This window comes from Gracilinanus agilis, chromosome 5 (assembly GCF_016433145.1).
Source record: "Gracilinanus agilis isolate LMUSP501 chromosome 5, AgileGrace, whole genome shotgun sequence".
Classification (NCBI taxonomy): Eukaryota; Metazoa; Chordata; class Mammalia; order Didelphimorphia; family Didelphidae; genus Gracilinanus; species Gracilinanus agilis.
Window position 1 is genome coordinate 55,784,630 of NC_058134.1, and position 20,310 is coordinate 55,804,939.

Below are 20,310 nucleotides of genomic sequence, written 5' to 3' on the forward strand. Positions count from 1 at the left end.
GATTTAGTGTACCTCATGTGCTGGGTCCCAAGCATTGCCTCTTGAATCATAATTAGAGCTCTTTTCCCTGAATGATACTGTCTTTATAATAAGGTCCTCATCAATGATAAAAATTGAAGGAGGACAACTTACTATTCCCTTTCTGGCATATTTCTTTGAGTACATCTCAAAATCTTACTAGTTAAAGTCTTGACTGATCACACGTGTTAAAACCAGTGGAAATGCGCGTTGGATATGGGGGGATGTTAAGTGGGGGGTGAAGGGGAAAGTAAAAACATGAATCATGTAACCATGGAAAATTTTTTCTAAAAAAATAAAATATTTAAATCATAAAAAAATTAAAAAATTTTTACTATTTAAAAGAGGATCCCAGCACTATGTTGGTCAGTCATTTGCGATTCATTATGAATTGAGCAGTAAGATAGTCGGCTGGATTACATTTGGGAAATTGCACTGTTTGTTTTTTTTTAAACCATAAGGTTCTCACAGAAATAAAAGTCCATCTTTTTACCATCAGTATTCTTTTAGTGATGTGTGGCTGTCAGCCATGGAACACTTCCTTCTCCAAAGGAAGAGTTGAGGATCACCCAAAGGGCAATGGTGGGCATTACCAGATGTTAAACATTTTGAGCAAGGAATTATATGGGCTAAGTGTTGCAAAGGGCATCATCAGAGAAGAGTATGATTGGGAAACAAGATGAACTAGTCACATAGTGAGAGTGAAGGGTAGATGATGGGTGTTTTCATTTATTTCCATGAAATGTCAGGAGAACTTCAGGAAAGTATCTAGTTATTGAATGGGTGAACACTTACAGCAGATTTATGGAAGGAAGGATCGATGAAAATTGCACAGGATAAGGTGGTCTTAGATACATCATCATGGGATCATAGACTTATAGCTAGAAGGAACCTTAGAGGCTACCATGAACAATTCCTTTTGTTGGATGAACAAACTGAGGCACAGGGAGTTAAGTGACTTTTCCAGCATCAACAACCAGTAAAAGTTTGAAGTAGGATTCAAATTTAGGTTGGATTCCAAGTCCTTCACTCAATCTACTATACCACCTAATTGGCATTAAAGGCTTTCAATCTTACCATGAGGCCAGATTTGAAGTGCAATAAATATTTGAATACTGATTTGTTTTTGTTAAAAATGTTTCTTTTTTTCTTCCTTATGGCTTAACCACACTTTGATGACATTTCTAAAAAATGGTAAGGACTTGTTTGCAATTCATACTATACCCTTAAGTTTCTGCTGGATTATTTAACTCCTGAAATTATGACTTTCTCTCTAATTTAATTGGAAATTGTTCTTTATCATTAGTTCTAAAGAAGTGCCCGAGGAAATGTCTGTGTGCATCTTTTTAACTGGAATAATTTTGAGACACTGATTCACATGCCCACATTTCAGAAGAAATGGAATTCTGTCTTATACTTAAATGGAAACCCCTTTGTATCTGAAGGCTAATTTTGTATGTTGGAATTTTCCTTTCACATCATTCATGTGGTACAGGGACACATGAAAGGGAGAAAAAGCAAAGAATGCAAATTTGAAGACAATTTGAAGAATTGAGCTGAGTGATTACAGAGCTCCCAATACTGCTGAGCCTTGCCAGTCTGGGTTGAGTTCACACTGACTTATGAGACTGACTGGCTTGATGTCTGGGCAATCGAAGCAAAGATGGAATGAGCCAAGCCCACCTCGACTTTAGCCAAAGTGAACATTTCTGCCCAGTGTGCAGAACACGGAATCCCACAGTGGGCTATCCGAACACTTCTACTAAAACTTTGAAAATGAAGCATGAAGCATGACCTGGAATCCCAGTAGGCTCTTCTACCCCTTCATTAATAGCTTCTTATTGGATGGAGTTAAGAGGCATATTTAGGGCAGAAAGTGGTTTAAGGGCATGAGTAACTCATTACTTTTCTTTTTTGGAAACATGTTGTCTCCTTTTCCAAATTCGAACCACCACCATTTGAATACATTCTTGAGCAAAAACAAAATGGCTCCTCAGGAGAAGCTGCCACATTACTCACATTCCAGCTGTTCCTTGTAGCCACAATACTTAACTCTATCCAGATGTAACCCTTCACTCCTCCTCCCTCTTAATAATTTTTGTCTTGGAGTAAAACAAAACTGAGGGGGAGGATTTTTTTTTTCCTGAGTAAAGGCAAAGGCAGGAAGGCAAATGCTTTGAACTGCTACATTAATATAACATAAGAGCAAAGTGTGAATTTTTTCCTCTTTGAATCTGCTTAATAGGGAAAAATCTTCAAGAAACCAATAGTATTGAAGACAGCAAGTCTTGTTTCTTCTATTACTTAAAAGTCTAGGTAATTCCTTATGTGGAATCCTTGTTTGCCCAGAACAAAAGGAAAAGCTTGTGTTTAAAGGAAGAAAGATCAACTTAGCTATAATTACTGTCTCAGTAGACCTGGTGGAAGTGAGGGTAGAAGGATGAAGGCGGAAGAACAGATGGAGGGAGAGGAACTGAAGAAAGAAGGATGAAGAAACCTCAGGATGTTCTCTTCACAAATCAATAGTATGTGTGTGTGATCAGAAAGCAGACTTTGGAAGCCTGTGGAGTTTCTGAAACTGGTATGTCTCATGATCCCACTTGTGATTATAAATCAGAGAATTATCAAGATGGATTTCCATTTCCCTCTCTTCACTCTTGTCCCTCCATAAAGAGTTTATCACAAAAATTCAGTCTTTTTCAATGCCTCTCCAGATGCCATGAGTGAATGATATCACAGATGCTTCCCATTTGATTTTTCAGAATCTTTCACCTGAGTGGTCACAACACATGATATATTATGTCATAGGAGTATTTATATAATGAGCATATAGTGGAGGATAAGGATATATTGTCAAATACTAACATTTTTCAGATTGTCATGATGTCACTGGCTTTGGGGTCATAGGACTTCAGTTTGGATTTCAGCACTATGCTCTATTACCAATGTGACCCCCATCAAACCTCTTTGAGCTTCTGCTTTTTCACTGTAAAATAAAGGGTTTCAATTGGGAGATCATTAGCCTCTCTAGCTTTGATTCTGTACAAACCTACAAAAAACACATAAAATTGTGGAATGAATCAGTAACAGAAGACATGGATACAAGACTCTTGATCTTTTCAATTCCCTCTAATAATAATCAGTGAGTCCTTGCAGTATTCCTAGGAAGTGGATCATTATCTTCCTCATTTTACCAATAAAGAAACATGAGCCTTACATGGGCAAATGGCTCTGTTGAAGTCAGACAGCAAATCACTGCAAAGTGAATTTTGGTTTCTAAACTCTAAGGTTTCATCCCAGTCAATAATAATGAACTCTCTAGTTCAATACAACAAATATTGCCATAGATAGCAATGATAATGATCAGGCGTGGCCCTAGAGAGCATCTGAAAAATGCTTCCTCTTTCTTTCTTTCTTTTCAGAGGTAAGAACTAAGAGGTGGAATATTGCATATATTATCAGATATAGTTGATAGTCAGTTGGTTTTGCTGAATTATTTTCTTTTGGCTTTTAAAAAAGGAAGATAACAGAGTTGTTTTGAGGAAATTATTTTATAAACCTTGAAACATTAAATAAAGGTAAACTAATAGAATGGGCATTTAAGAATCATAGATTTAGAACAAAAAAGAACCAAAGAAATCATCTTTTAAAAATTAAAAAACAGAGGTTAAATGACTCACCCAAGATCATATGGGTCATAAGTTGACAAAGCCAGGATTTGATGTAGATTTTCTAGCTCCAAATCCAATAAGCTTTCTAGTATCAATGATTACATTAAAGAGGTCCAAATGAAACATGTGTTTGGGAGATTCATTGTGAATCTAGACAGAATTCATTTATTTTAAGAAGAGGTCTTGATGACAGTTGCAAAAGACAAATCCCAGCATTATTTGATTAATGTCATTGTCACTGAAGTAAGTGCAAAGATTCCCAAATGAAGTCCATAACATTCACTTGGATGTAATTTGAAATAAAACTTTTGTATTTTAGTTGCATTACTTTTTATTTTTTATTATATTTATGCATATATAAATATACACAGAGAGATTGTATGTCTATACACAGAAGAATGTAAATTATATATATATATATATATAGACACATGTACAAGTTTCTAGCTGTCACTATACATATGCATACATATTAGAGGTTTATGCTAATGTAATGATAGCCAAAAAAAAAAAAACTCCAACTCTCCTAGGCTTATAGTACTGTCCTAGGTACTGAAAGCTATATGACACAAGAAATAGAGCATTGGACCAGGAGATGGAAAGTGCTGAGTTCAAATTTGACCTCAGATACTTATTACTTTATGACTCCAGCCAAATCACTGAACCTCTCTTTCTTCAGTTTCCTCATCTGTAAAATGGGGATAGTAGTAGCACTTGTCTCCCAGGGTTGTTGTGAGGAATGAAATCGATGTATGTAAAATGTTATATATTTAATACATGTTAGCTATTATTTGTGGACAGCTAGGTGGCATAGTGGATAGAATGCTGGATCTGAAATCAGGAAGACTCATCTTCCTGAGTTCAAATCTGACCTCAGACACTTATTAGTTGTGTGACCCTGGGCAAGTCACCTAACTCTGTTTGCCTCAGTTCCTCATTTGTAAAAAGAGCTGAAGAAGGAAATGGCAAATATCTTTGCCAAGTATCCTTTGCCAAGAACACCCCAAATGGAGGTCATGAAAAGTTGGACAAGACTGAAATGACTAAACAACATTAACAATTATTCTTGGGAACATGAAATTTAAAAATGATCAGTCCTCCTCTGAAAGGAGCTGACTTTTTTTGGTGGGGTAGTGTGGGGTGTGTGTGTGTGTGTGTGTGTGTGTGTGTGTGTGTGTGTGTGTGTGTGTGTGTGTAAACTACACTTCACAGATATCTGTAGCTATCAGGGTCCTCAGAGATTAGCTCATTCAATTTCATTGTACAGATAGAGAAATTGAGGACTGGAGATGTGATTTAGCCAAGGTCTCAAAAGTATTAAAGAACAGAACCAAGATTCAATTTAGATCCTACAATATCATTAGCGCGGAGGCTATAGTTTTCAGTGTTGACTCACAGAATGCTTTGAACCTAATATCCCCGACATGGAAAAGGGGTACCCCAGACTCTACAAATATAAGTTCATTATTCTTTTCACTGCACCAAGCTATATGCGATCATAATTAAGTTGGACTATATAAGAACTATGGTATATGGCATCCTGGAGAAAGCTATGGTCTTGGATTCAAATTCTGTCTGCTACTTATTAACCTCATGATTATGGGGAAGGCACTTAGCCTCTTTGTGCCTCAGTCGCTCTGTGTGTAAAATGGAGTACCTATCTCATCCAAAGTACAATGGGACAGATTCATGGAGGGAATAAACAGGCTGTCATCTTATCTATGGATAATTAAATATAAAATGTATCATAATAGATATGATCAAAGGTATGTTTCACTATTCCTGCATGAGATCTGTGAAGTATAACAGATGGATGGTCACTGTGTTATATTGCTAACTAAGGAATGTCAAGATTTAGAGGAAGACCCCTGGAAATCCCTATAGAAGATTGACAGTGGGACAGGGACAAGAGTCACATCAGAAAAGGCACATGGATGCATCACTGTTGGACAGGGTGCTCACATCAATGAGATCTCATGTCTAATGGAACATGGGAAAATTTCCTACTTCCCAGGGCTGTTCTGAGGCTCAAATGGGATAAAGGAAGGTAGAGGACACTATAAATTCTAAGCATTGTATAAATGGAGGCCATTATTTTTGACAGTCTAAGAGAGTGTTTGCATGGTATTTCAACCTAGAGTTTGAATTACAAATGTCTACTCATTGATGGTAATGCAACTAGCAGACCAAGTTATCAAGTCTAGGATTAAATTGGAACTTGATTTCCTGGAGTTAATCTTTCATTACCTATGGTTTCCAAGAGGTGAAGAAATGAAAGATAACATTAGGCTATTCAGCAATAAGGTCATTAAAAGGCAATTACTTTGAGACTTGGCAGAGCAGGAGCAGGAGATGGTTACTGCCCTAAGTGAAAGAGAATCCTTTTAGATTTTATGATTCAACAATTTTAAAATTTTCTGTTTGGCCTCTGGGATTCAGTCCAATAGGTTGGGGTTGGGGGGGAGGGGGGAAATGCAGAACCACTTTATATGCTGTTCCATTAAGCCTCAAAACTTCATTGTGAAGGCAATTGGACTCCCACAGATCTGAAACCCTGAGGCTTTGGGACTCAGCTCTGATCAAGGGAAATGACTACAAGATTGAGCTACCAAAGTCAACTATTTTGAGTGATTAAAATAACTTAGATGAATAGCTTTGTCCTCATTTTTCAGTTGGCAAGAAGGGAAGAAACCAAACAATACTTCCATGAGCCTTAACAGAAAATACATGGTAAAAGATCCAGGATGAATATTCTCAGGTCTTCAGTCATAGAATTACAGATTGCCGAAGTTGTTAAGGACTTCAATGATTTTCTAGTTCAATCCCTAGTTGAAAGAAATATTTACTACGACATATTTCGTAAGTGGATATCCATTTGTATCTGCCTATTCTAAATATATTAAAGCAGCTGGCTCTTTAGGTTTTTGTCTAAATTCTAGATTGCCCCTCAATGGTTTTCTTTCCTCCAGTTTGGCACTTTGAAATTCTCCCTCTCCCCCATTTATAGGGAACTTACCTTATGGCCCCAAAAGAGCTGAAATGCTTCAGAAGTGCCCAGTTTATTTCCAAAAATTGAATTACTAGTGATGGCCCAGTCTCTCATCTAGCATCTACCATCATTTATGTTATAAATGTTATAAATTATATAAATATAAAAATATACACAATAAATATATTTATATATACATAAAATAAAACAAACAAAAAAATAAAAATAAAGTGAAGCAATTGAAAATGGATAAAATAAATAAATAAATGAAGTGTATAAAATATATAATTATATAGTTATAAAATATTAATGTTACAAATGATTTATTTTTATTAGTGGTTGGGAGAATCAAGGTAGGGATTGTTCACATATTTAAAGACTGGTTGGTTGAGTATTTGCCCCTCCCCGTGCTGTACCCAGCCATTGTGGTTTGTGGAGCAGTCCCTGGGAGTCTGGCCTCTAATGATAGCACCCTTGTGTTTCATTCATTAACAAATTTCCCCTCCAACAGCTAAAGGATAATGTTACTTAAAGTAAAAGTTATGGTTTGGAGTTTTCAAATTAAGTTATAGGTTATAACTCATTCCCAAGGTGAAGAATAAGAGAGGAACCCAACATGCAATATGAATCAGGTATGGGACAAATAATTTAACCCTACTTCCAAAAAGGAATGCTAAGAATAGCAAAATCAGTATCATTAATAGAAGGATTAGACCATACTTTAATATCAATTTAGAACAATGGTTTCTGTGAATTGAGAGCCTTCTTTAAGACTCATGAGAACATAAAAGAGTTTAGAAATATGGGCACATGAACAATTTACATTTCACCTTATCTGGGCACAGTCAGATCAAATGGCCAAGCATGAGCATCTTTCCGTAGCTATCCTCTCTGCTCTACTTCTGCTACCTCTGTAGCCCTGACCAACCACTCTGGATGCTTCTCCCACACTTGCAGATCACTGGACTTTTTGAAATTATAACCATATCCTACTCAAGGAAAAAAAAAACAGAAGAAGGAGGACCTTCCAAGTACATCAGCACAAGTTCACCTGTGCTTCTAGCACTGTCAGTCTACTCCACTTGTCTACACCAAATGTCTACTCTATGTCAGACACGGCTTTAAGTACTGGTGATACAAAGAAAGACAAAAGTAGTTCCCAACTTTAAAACTTCACATTCTAATAGAGAAGATGCCATGCAAATAATGGCATAGAGACAAGGTATAAACAATGGAAATAGAGTGGAATCATAGAGGTACTAATGGTAGTGGTGTCAATGACGGCTTGTATGGACTTGAATGGACTAGAAGGTGGAATTTGAGCTGAGTCCTGATGGAATCCAGGAAATCTGGGAGATAGAAGTGAGGAAGGAAAGCATTCCAGGCATGGGAGATAGCTGATGCAAAAGCTAGGAGTCAGGAGATGAAGTACTATTTGAGAGGGATTGTGAATATGCCAGAATGGCTGGACCATAAAATAAGTGGAGGAGAGTAAAGTATAAGAAGATAGGAAATGGGGGGCAGCTGGGTGACTCAGTGGATTGCAAGCCAGGCCCAGAGATGGAAGGTCCTGGGTTCAAATCTGGCCTCAGACACTTCCTAGCTATATAACCCTGGGCAAGTCACTTGACCCATATTGCCTAGCCCTTACTGCTCTCTTCTGCCTTGGAACCAATACACAGTATTGACTCCAAGACAGAAGGTAAGGGTTTTAATTTTAAAAAATGAAGAGAGAGCTTTTTGGCTGGTTCTACTAATTCAGAAATACATTTCCTATCTTTTTTTAAACCCTTACCTTCTATCTTGTAATGTTGGGTTACAAGATAGAAGGTAAGGGTTTAAAGGTAAAATAAGGGTTTAAAAAAAGATAGGAAATGTAGGAAGAGGTCAGACCATGAAAGACATTAAATGCCAAACAGAGCACATTATATTTGATTTTGAGGTGATAGTGATCCTGGGATAATGATGAGCTACTGAAGTTTGTTGATTGGGGGGGGGGTGATATGGCCAGATCTGCACTTCAGGAAAATCACTGACATGAGTGGAGAATGGCATGGAGTAGGGAGGGAATTGAGGTAGAAAGATCAAGCTATAGGCTATAGTAATAGTGATGAAGGACACATACAAAGGTGAGGCTATGTGAAAGGAGAGAAAGGGAGACTTGCTGGGAAAATGCTGGGAAGGTAGAAATGATAAGAGTTGACAATAAATTGGAAACACAGAGTGAATATGAGTGAGAAGCTGAATATGACCCCAAAGTTGTGAGCCTGGTTAATTGGGAGGAAGGGGCAGGACTTGGAGTGGAAAGATAATGAATTCTATTAATGGATATGTTGAGTTAGAGATGTAGATGGGACATGCAATGTGAGATGACATAGATACAATTAGTGATGTGAGAGGAACTCAGGAAAGTAAATCTGGGAACCATGTATGTAGAGAGGATAATTGATCCCTTGAGACCTGATGAGATCATTGATAATTTAAAAAAGGAACGGTCCCACAGAGCACCTTGGGACACACTCGTTAATAGTGAGTTTAGCCTAGATTTAGCAAAGGAGACTAATTTTTAGGAACAGTCAGACATATAGAAGGAGACTCAGGAGGGAATAGCGTGAGGAAAACCTAATCTCTTCCATTGGACCGTGAAACATTGATATCAATTGTTTTTTTACTTTTACTTGCGTTCCTGGCACTTAGCAGAGTGCTTGGCATATAAGGGATGCTTGATGCACACTTGTTTACCTGTCTAGGAAAAGAGGATGATCAAAAGTACCGGAGGCAAGAGGGGTCATAGAGACTGTAGACTGACAATAGGCTATTAGATTTGGCAACTTTAGAGAGAAGCTTCAGTTGAATGAAGTCAAAAGTCAGACCTTAGAAGGTTTAGTTGTGAGTGATGAGAAAAAGAGGAGGCATTGAGTTTAGATGGCTTTCTTAAGGAGTTTAGCTAAGAAGGGAGAAAAGAAAGATATAGGATGACAGCCAACAGGAACAGTTGGATTAAATGAGATGGGACTGGCATTATACCAGAGTAGAGAAGGAACCTATTCTTCTCCATACCTCACTGAAATAAGACTTTGTCACCTAAAATGTAGATCTAAGAGACGTGAGCCTGAAGGGGTTTCTTCTTTTAATAGATGCCACCACCCTCCATCTGCTTCTGTCAATGGGTCCAACGGGAGGGATGGAAAGGAAAAGTGAGACCTCAGGTTCCCTCAGAGAGGGTAGATACTGGAAAGATAATCATGCTTGGCCATTTGATAGGGCGAAATGTAAACTGTCTACTATTTTTTTAAACTCTTTTATATTCTCATGAGAATTAAATAAGGCTCCCAACTTACTGTAACCATAGTTACAAATTGATCTTAAATTCTGATCTATTCATTCTATGAATGCACACTTTGATTTGCCTTTTCTTAGCTTCCCTTTTGGAAGCATGGTTAAATTATTTGTCCCATGCTTGATTCATATTGCGTATTTATTATTTCTCTTATTCCTCACATCGTACTAAAGTCCTTTCAGCAATGGGTCACTACATTGCCCAAATCAGTTCCAAAGCTCCTGCACAGCCCAATGGGAGCAGGCTAAACATGCCTGTGCATACTTTGTGCAACCTACATTTAAAAAAGTTTATTATGTTAAACAGGAGGGTTGTGAAAAGAAGTAGGCTTCATGATAACCATATCAAAAAAGAAAGAAAAGAACATTGATGAATCTTCGAAAAAATGCAAATAAGAAGGCAAAAGAAAATGCACAATGGGACCCAGACAAGTAAAGCAGCATTGGAACTATCCCATTAAATTTGAAATATGTTTTAAAAGCTGTATCTAATGGAGATTCATAATTTCGTATATGGTCCTTTTTCCATTCTTTGGATGTGGTAATGTTCATGTTCATAGTAGTAAAAGGGAAAATTAAAAAAAATCACAGTATTTGTAATAGAAAGAGATCTTGGAAATTATTACAATGGTTCTCAATAGGCAGGCCATAAAGTTTTGAATATAGAAAAGAGAAAGCAAGTAATTTTCCCTCAGTTTCCACATATGTAAAACAATGGATTCATTGGCCTATAAGGATCTTCTAGCTCTACATTTATGATCCCATGATCCCTTCCAACTATAAAGATCCTCTCTATGACTTGGGCTCTAGACTAGTACTGCCCTGTTTTCAGAAACATTTTGAAAGGAGAAATGGACTTTAAAATACTTAAAATTCCTTTGCCATTAAAATCTCTAAACATATATGCTCTACAGAAGAGGGCAATCAAAAGGGTCAAGAGCTAGAGAGGCCAAAAAAAGATGAATATTAACTATTATTGGCTGTTAGATTTGGCACCTAGTACTTGGTAACTTTAGAGACATCGGCTTCAGTTGAATGATGAAATCAAAAGACGGATTTCTGAGGTTTGGGGTCTACAGGGAGAAGTGAAGGCACAAAAATAATGGTTTTCTCAAGGAGTTTGGTAAGAGCTATTGATAGCCAAAAGGGATAGTTCCACATTTCACACCACCATTAGGTAAATTTGATATCTAATTATGAAACTGAGGTGTTTTGTTTCTGTAGTTAAAAAAAATCACTATCAAACTTTAAAAAGGACAATTTACTGAAGACTTAACTGTTGCTACATCAAAGCTCATTATCAAAATAAGCAACAGCCCAGAGATATTAAGAACATTCCACTGTTGCATCATAGTGCCTACATGAGCTAAATTCAAGACATTTTTTTTATCATCAAGAGGCACAAGTATATAGATACATTTCCATGTGGATTTTGGCCAACCGTCATAAATAACAAAGCACTCATAAATAATTCTAAAAGGCAGTGTGTTAGGCAGATGGTAGTTTGGGGGGAAAGATTAAAAGAAGTAAGCCTAGCCATACCTTCTATACTCCCTCTGTTCTGAACTCACTGTTGTCCTAACCAGGTATAGGGCTTATGATTTTAATCTATCCCCCAATAGGATCTCCTATACCATAATGTTTTATAACAACTTGTGCAATGAAACCAGCAATTTAATTGTAATTGGCATTCAAAGGGACATTTGGGAATGGAAGATTAGCTCCTAGAAGGCAGTAATCATGTGGTATGGGTTATGTACAATGATTAGTACACATGAATACTCAATTGTCTAATATTTTAGTAAGTCGTTGAGGGGTTTCAAGAAGGACCCAGTTTGGGGCAGCTAGATGGCTCAGTGGATTGAATCAAGGCTTGAGAAGGGAGGTCCTGGGTACAAATCTGACCTCAGACTGTGTATCATGGGGAAATCACTTAATCCACCTACACCCCATTACCAGCCCTTACCACTCTTCTGCCTTGGGTCTAACACACTGTACTGATTCTAAGATGGAAGGTAAGGATTAAAAATATAATGCCCCACTTCTAGCCAAGTAGTCTGTTCTGGGACATGATGATCTGGGTGGAAAGTCCTCCAAGAACTGCCTCAATTCACACCTATACTCTCTTGGACTACTATGAGTAAAGGAACTCTCCCAATGATTGAAACTTTAAGTTAAACCTAGCCTGATGTTCAGGGGCATCCAATTGAGTTTTCCTTTATCTCCAGGGAGCTCTACAAGTATCTTGGCACATTTTACTGTTAGGTTACTGGGAAAGGAGGTGGACCATTGCCCTGCTTCTTGGGGGTTGGGTGTACAATATGTTGACCTATACTGCATGCTTAATAAACATGAAATCTCCCTGGTGAAGGTGTAAAAATACCCAATATTTGTGTTCTATGTGAAGTTCTTCGTTGCGTGTGAAACAAAGCACATCAGATAATCTTCTGTTTTTCACTTGGTATTTTATTTGTGACAATGTAAATAGATACATAGAAACCTTAGCCAATATACACATATCTATTTAACAGCGATTGCATTCTTAGAATGGGGTTTCAATGGCAACTATTTCATATTGCTTTTTTACTTTTTTTGCAAAATATCCCATTTTCATGTTTATGGACTTGCCAAAGTTTATAAAGCCGGATCTGCCCATTTTTGTGACTTGGAATTAGCTGTAAAAGTGAAAAAAATATGAAAATTGTAATATGTGAGCATGTTACAGATTTTCTAGCCATTTACATTGCTGTAATAAGGGAAAAAATGATTCATTGTTCCGTCGAATGCTTTGTGTAAGGAATGGATCCCCAGTAAAATGCTCTTCTGGCTGATCCACCACACTTCATTCCATTTGAACCTCTTTTTCTATGCTAGCTTCACTCATTTCCACATCCAGAAGCAGTAGATGGAGATCACATCTACCCATGACATCATTCTGTGGTCTAGTCCTTAGGAGACAGAACATTTCAGCAACAATGATCATATGCCAGGAAGAGTCCTTCCATGGTTTCCAAATAGGGATAGCCCATACAGAAAAGTCAGTGTCCTCCTATCTCCCTTTCAGAGCACTCTGATCATCTCCTGACAGTTTGGCCATCTCCCAAAGTATCTTCAATGACAAAATCACAGATTTTTAGGGCTGGGAGGCACCACAGTGTTAGAATTAAAATCAGAAGATCTGGACTCCGTCCTTGCTCTTCCACTTCCATATACGTGACTTTGGGCAATTTTTCTGTTTCTTTATCAGAAAAAAAAAGTGACAATATGAGCACAGCTTACCTTCACAGAGTAGTGAGAGGCCAATGACACAGGGTAACACATTTTGTAAACTTTGAAGCTATTATTATTATTTCTTAATGAGTCTCCTTATTTCACAGATGAAATGAATGAATCCCAAAGAGACTGAGTGACTTACCCGAGGCCATCCTGTGCCAAGGTCTTACTCTTAGATAGCTGGAATACCTTTCAAGATATCACTCATCCCAGCAGCTACACTTTTGTAAAGGTCCTTGGAGACAGATAGGAAGTGATACAGTGGACTGAGTGCCAAGCTTGAAGTCAAGAAAACTCGTCTTCCTTAATTCAAATCTGGTTTCAGAAATGTCCTAGCTGTATGACCCTGGGTAAGTCACTTAACCCCATTTGTTTCAGTTTCCTCAGCTGTAGAGTGAATTGGAGAAAGAAATGGCAAACCACTCCAGTATCTTTGACAAAAAAAAACAACAAAAAAACCACAACACACAAATGGGGTCACAAAGAGTTGGACACTACTGAAACGACTGAACAATAACTTTGGAGACAGAAAAGCTTTTGGTTCTTCAAAAGAAAGTGTTTGTAGAATGGAATTTCAGGCATAGGGACAGGTACCCAAAGATGGGCACTTTTGCATTTACACGCTGTAAGCACAAGATCTGGAGAGTGTTCCAACAGAGAAGAACCCTTAAGTAAATAAAGGCTCTGTGACTATAACTGACACTTTACATCTCCCAGGAGATGGTCTGAAACCCTAAAACTCCTTAACACTGCCATAATTTTAATCCACATACACTGGAAACCAAATGACTTTTTGACAGGAGAGAGCTTGAGACAACTGCCATGGGAGTGTTGAATCTACAAAGCGGGAGAAATACGGGGGAAAAAAAAAAACCAAAAAACCCTTTTGCTCAAAGTAACAGTATGTTACTCCATGTGCCTCTCATTTGGTTTCTAATGAAATTTTACAGCTGCAGCCAAAGGGCTCTCTGCCAGACTGAGGAATGATTTTTTTTTTTTAAAATTTAGTATCTGCAAGCTTGGCTCGTCTTTCAAATAAAGTGTGATTGTTCAAATTGTGATACAAATGTTCCAACTGCATTGGAAATTCAAGGCTTTCTGTCAAACTCTTTTGTTATACTTATTTCATCAGTATATTTCAAATGGTTTTTTTCTCCTTACAAAACAAACAAAAAACTTAATGCCAGTGTAAACATGCTACAGATACATATGTATACAAAGTATTGCACGTAAAATTTGTAGTTCTTAATAGTGTTATTTCATTATAATAAAAATAATACAAAATGGTGCGGCTGATGTGAATTCATTTGGCTGGTAATCCTAGTTTATCAATGATAGTATTATATACAATGGCAGGATATTTACACATAGGTTTTTCAAAATCAGATTTCTTTGTGGGCATTTGATTAAAAAATGAATAAGGAAAAAGCTTAATGAAACAGTTCTTCAATACTAGAATATCCAGGCTAATTTCAAAAGTGAAGAGCAAAAAGCACACAGAATTTGGAGATGTAACTGGGAAAGTGTAACTTCTAAAGCATTTTCCAAGAGACACTTTTCTTCTTAGGCTTACACCAGGTCTGTAGTAGTTTGTGCTTCCCTTCTATTCATGGCTATATACCTTTTCTCCTTGTTGATAACACAAGGTGGTAGTAAAAGTAGATATTTAAATGAAAAAGACAGATATTGTTTCAACTTCCAAACCTTCCTTAGATATACTGAAATAATCTATGAGGTCTGTTTATTTCTCTCCCTATTAATTTATTATTTCTTGCCAGCGGTGTTAAAATCCACTTTACTACTGAAGTAGCATTGTTGATACTTTAACATTACTTACTATGTTGCTAGTAAATGTTTCTTAAAAAAGAAGTAAAGTGTTTTTTTTTTTCACTGAAGTTATAGTATGATGCCTCTTCCTTGTTTAGAGGTAAACTGAGTTTCTCAAAGGCTACAACAGAATTCAAGATCCAACAGGTTTGGTCAAGCAGAAAAGGCTTTGTGCATGTCTCAACATAGATGGTCATCTTAAGGCCAGCCTTACTAAGCATGGTGGTGAGGGATTCATTATTGGGTGGCCATCAAGTGAGAGACATTTCCACCTTGTTAACTAAAGAAAACAAACTAAGAAAGCAGAATTGTGATTTGTATTCGTGGAGTCATTCCTCACACTAAAGGAAAGAATGTTTGAAATGTTGATGGATCAAGATAATTTAAGCACACACGTGCAAAATGAAGAGAGTTTTTTGAAGTATCATAACGTATTGTGAACTAATATAACTGTAAGTACAAAGGGGAAAAAAATCCCAGAAAAAAATACGCAGCATCTGGTGACGTTCGTTTAAGTGGCCACGAGTCCCTGGATTGTGGGTATAAAGCTAATTCTGGCAGGCACAAGAAGGTACAGTGTATGTGCACATGATTACAGATTCTCTTACAACCGATTGTCTTCTCTCTAGAGTACTGTATACATTCTGCTTCTTCTCTCGGGAAGTATTTTTGTGAAATGATGTCTTAGCACAATATACTTTTCTTTTTTGTGAACTGAGTAAATAAATTTCAAAAATGGGCAATGACCCCCTAATATCTGGGTCCTTCAGTGTTCCAGATATTGAACTACAGAAGTGGAAAAAAAATAAATAACTCACTATCCCCGCTTACAAGTTTATCTTTGTAGCTTTAAAAAGTACTTTCACAGTACCAACAATATATTGCGTGTCTCCCTGAGCCATAGTTTCAGAAGCAATGTTTCCTTTCCATAGGGAGGTGTCAAATATTCTGCTTTATACAGTAGTGTTCGAAGGGTTGTGTCCTAGTTCCCCTTCTAGATTCTACAGCAACTCAGGAATTTCATCCTTGTAACTTAAGTTCGGTTTATCTAGAAAGCAAGTCAAGCCATCACACACAGTCCTAAGTATCTAACAAATCTAGGCCAATGGGAACAAAACAAAAATAACAAAATTCTCCCCACTGAAGGGTCTGTTTTACTGAAGGTCCTTTCCCCAAAGGATGATGTTCATCACATGGCAAGCTCCCAAAGTACTGGAGAATTTTTGAATGGCATCAACATGGTGCCCACTGGTTCCATGGCGGCTGGCTTCAGTCTCTTTCTTTTGAAATAGGTTGGTATTTTGTTTATGTTTTGTTTTGTTTTGTTTTTTTCTCATGCATCAGGAACCTTGTCATTTGTTAATTGCTCTCTGTCAGCCATATCATCCTGGGGAGGTCTTGCTCGGTCAAAGAATCCACACTACCAAAAAGAAAAATAAAGACAAATGGATATATAGACAAAATGCTTTACTTAAAAAAAAAATGCTTTTCTCACTGAAGCTGGAGTTCTACATGCCAAACAATGCTTGATAGTAAGATTCTAGGGGAGCTAGCTATTCCCAGTCTGTAAGAGTCATTGTTAAATTTTTCATGGAAGTATTTACACCTCATAAACCAGCAAAACCTAACCAGGGCTAGGCAATCAGTGTTAAGTGACTTGCCCAGGGTCATAAAGCTAGAAAGTGTCTGAGCTCAAATTTCAACTCAAGACCTCTTGTTTCCAGGTTTGGCTCTTTATCCACTGAGCTGCTTACCTGCCCTTTTTAATGTAAATTTAAAGGCAGTCTCCTAACAATTATCTGGTTGTTGATGTAGGATATTATTCTAATACCCAATCTCTGAAAATATTCTTGTCCTTAAGAATATAATACAAAAGGAAGTCTATATCTATAGAACTGAAGATAGTCTTCTTATGCTACACGGTGTAATAAGACATACACAAACATTGTTCATCAAAACAATTGAAAAATTTTTTGCTTTGCTCTTTTTCCTAATCTTGGTGGATTTCTTGGGGGGGAGGGAGGGCTCCCTTTCTGACAAAATTAAAAGTTCATAATAAATTAGAAGTGAGCTGCCCATAAAACAGTGAACATGAGAAACTTGTTAGGAGTGAGGGGACAGTAGAGGTGGTAAAGAATCCAGTCATCCTGTGCAATAGGTATAGGCTTTAAAAGTAGAAAAGCAGATTTTTGTAAGCAGGCTAGAGGTAAAAACCTGGGGTTAACTTATATATTTTATCTGGGTTCAGAAGGGTGAGTAGGAGACAGGAATGGACAATAGACTGGAACCAAATCTGGTTTTCTACTTCTAAAGCCTATACCTATTACACCTATCAGTCTCTGACATGCTGGAGAGAAGGCATTATTCAGATCAAGATTTGACATGGATATTGTTCCCTCTGGCTAAGTCTAAATAAAGCCAAGATCCCCACTGGCTTATTGTTTGTTGTTTTGAAAGAGAATGTGTTGTATTTGTAGGATACCTGGAACAGACAGAAATCAGCTGGGATATGCTCTGCATTAGTTATTGCCATAATAGTAGTGTTTATGATGGTGTTTCTATTTTGGAAAGTAAAATGAGACAGAACTTGGCATGGGTACAGGTTGTCCTGCCAAAAATCAGTTCCTCTTGTAGACCACTGGAGTAAGCCACGATAAAACATACATAAGAAGGGAAATAAATGTACGGTTGCTTAATAATGACACAGGCTGAAAGTATCTTAAGTCTTAAAAACAACATCATTGCAATTCACTAAGTGTTACTAAATTTGTAATCTTCTTAACCTGCCTGACACTCACAGGATCACATCCAGAGTGACTTAAACTGAAAGCAATTATTTGATTAACTTAAAAACCTTTAAAACATGAGGGACAAGGTTATGTTAACAAAAAAGAAAAAACGCCCAAGAACCCAGGTAAATTACACAAGGAAATATTTTTGTTAGAATATTGTTACTCTCAGTGCTCCAGAAAGAAGATGCTTCATCTTGGATAATGAAGCCAAGTTCTCTCACAATTCAATGACAACTAAATTCCCAATATGAAAGCAGGTTCTAAACCACAGCATATTCCTTACATATCAGTTCTACAGGCATGTTAAATTTGCCAAAGTCAACAAGATAAACATTGTTTTTTCCTCCCAATAAGAAGGATCACAAGGATTCAAAATTAAGTATTCTCTGTCTTTCCAAATTCTTTTGACATTTTCAGCATCCTGTAGACCAGGGGTCGGCAACGTATGGCTCTCGAGCCATATCTGGTTCTTTCTGCAGGAGCCATAAAGTCCATTTTTTCAGGCGCTGTTACAGGAGCCGCACTGTGAGCACTGTACGGCTCTCACAAAATTACATTTTAAAAAATGTGGTGTTTATGGCTCTCACAGCCAAAAGGTTGCCGACACCTGCTGTAGACCAAAGGAAAGGTAAAATGATAAAGCTAAAGACTTACCTTCCATAAAGCTAAAGTCAGAAGGGTGAGGACCAACAACCCAAGAAGTATGGCCAATATGATAACCCATAATGGGATTGAGAAGGAGACATTTGGAGTTGCCCAGATGACTGACGTTCTAATCTGAAATGAAAAGTGAAGCAAATGAATATTAATTTGAAAAGGAATTGGTATAAGGAAGCAGGGATCAGCCAGCAATGTCAGGGAAGAATTATGGGTCCAAATGAAACAGAGGAATAACTGGATTCAATTCAGGTGAATTCTTTATAAAAAACGAAGTGTAAAAAGCCAATTTATGAATTACTATGACTATCTTGATATCTCCATCAGGGGAAAATATAAGTTTTGAATTGTTTGGGTCAATTTCTAAAATCAAGTATCAATATTTTTTGGAGCCAAGTGAGAGTTTTAAAGAAGAGTAGTTGAGAATTTGTATTCTTATAGGGAGCCTCTTTACTGGAAATTTCTCTATCTCAATGAAATCATGGGCCTTGGAAAGAAAAAAAAAACAAATTTCTACCTCACTAAATTGTTATGAAGTTATCATGAGATAATGTAAGTGAGGTACTATGGGTTTTTTTTTTAACCTTTACTGTCTTAGAATTACTATTGTATATTGACTTCAAGGCTGAAGAACTATAAGGGCTAGGCATTTGGTGTTAAGTGACTTACCCAGGGTTACATAGATAGGAAGTATCTTTTTTTTTAATTAAATTTTTATTTTAAAATATTTTTCCATGTTTACATGATTTATTTTCTCTCCCTTCCTTTTTCCCTTCCCCCTCCCAGAGCCAACAAGCAATTCCACTGGGTTTGTACAAATGTTATCAATTGATACTTATTTCCAAATTGTTCATTTTTGCTATAGAGTGATCTTTTAAAGCCTAAACCCCAAATCATATACCCATGTATACATGTGATAAGTGATATCATATGTGTGTCTTTTGCATTTCTACTCCCATAGTTCTTTCAATGTGGTTAGCATTCTTTCCCATAAGTCCTCCAGGAGTGTCCTGGCTTGTTGCATTGCTCCTAGTAACAAAGTGATAGAAAGTACCTGAGGCCAGATTTGAACCCAGAATCTCCAATCTCTACATCTGGTTCTCCACAAGGTTTTGGGTAGACCTGCATGGACCCAGGTCCCTAATCTTATCTCTGACACAATTTGGCTACAATCCATCAATTGTCTGGACACACAGAATCATAGTGGGCATTCCAAGGCTTTCATATCTGGTGCTGCCTGTCCTTCCAGCTTCATCTCATAGCTAATTCAACTCTCTGAGCCCCATTTGATTCATCTGCAAAAGGAAGGTGTTGGACCAGAAGCCTTTGAGATCCTTTCTGGATCTAAATCTAAGGTGCTCCTCTTCTTCATTTATGTTAAACACTACAGCTAAATGGAACTGATTTCTGTCATATGTGCATGACTTTATTTCTTCTGCTGCTTCTCTGCTTTTGATGACATTTTTCCTTTGTCTAAAATGTATCATCCTCATCCCAAATCCCTACCCATCCTTTAAAACCAAGCTGAAATCTCCATTAAGCTTTATCTGCTCCTTTCCCATTTGTCTCGAAGACCTCACATGACACTTCACATCTCTTGAATGCATTTTTGTATTTGTTGGTATTATTTTGTTGCTATATGTTTTGTATTCATTGGCAAAATCTGGAGAGGGAGTTTATTGGTAGAGGAATTTCCTCACTGGGGGCTTCTGATACCAACCAAATTGCAAGTCTGTTGAGGAAA

General features: G+C 37.3%; 1 protein-coding gene across 1 annotated transcript in view; it reads right to left on the reverse strand.

The window, feature by feature from the left end:
- Nucleotides 1-15,684: 15,684 nt before the first annotated feature.
- The window catches only part of ITGA8 (integrin subunit alpha 8), a 227,081-nt gene continuing 222,455 nt past the window's right edge, over nt 15,685-20,310 (reverse strand). Inside the window, exons 28-29 of the mRNA XM_044678920.1 lie at nt 18,564-18,686; nt 15,685-16,537 (exon numbers count right to left, since the gene is read on the reverse strand). Coding sequence (XP_044534855.1) covers nt 16,451-16,537; nt 18,564-18,686 — 210 coding nt within the window. The 3' untranslated portion in view covers nt 15,685-16,450. The remainder of the gene's footprint in view (nt 16,538-18,563; nt 18,687-20,310) is intronic.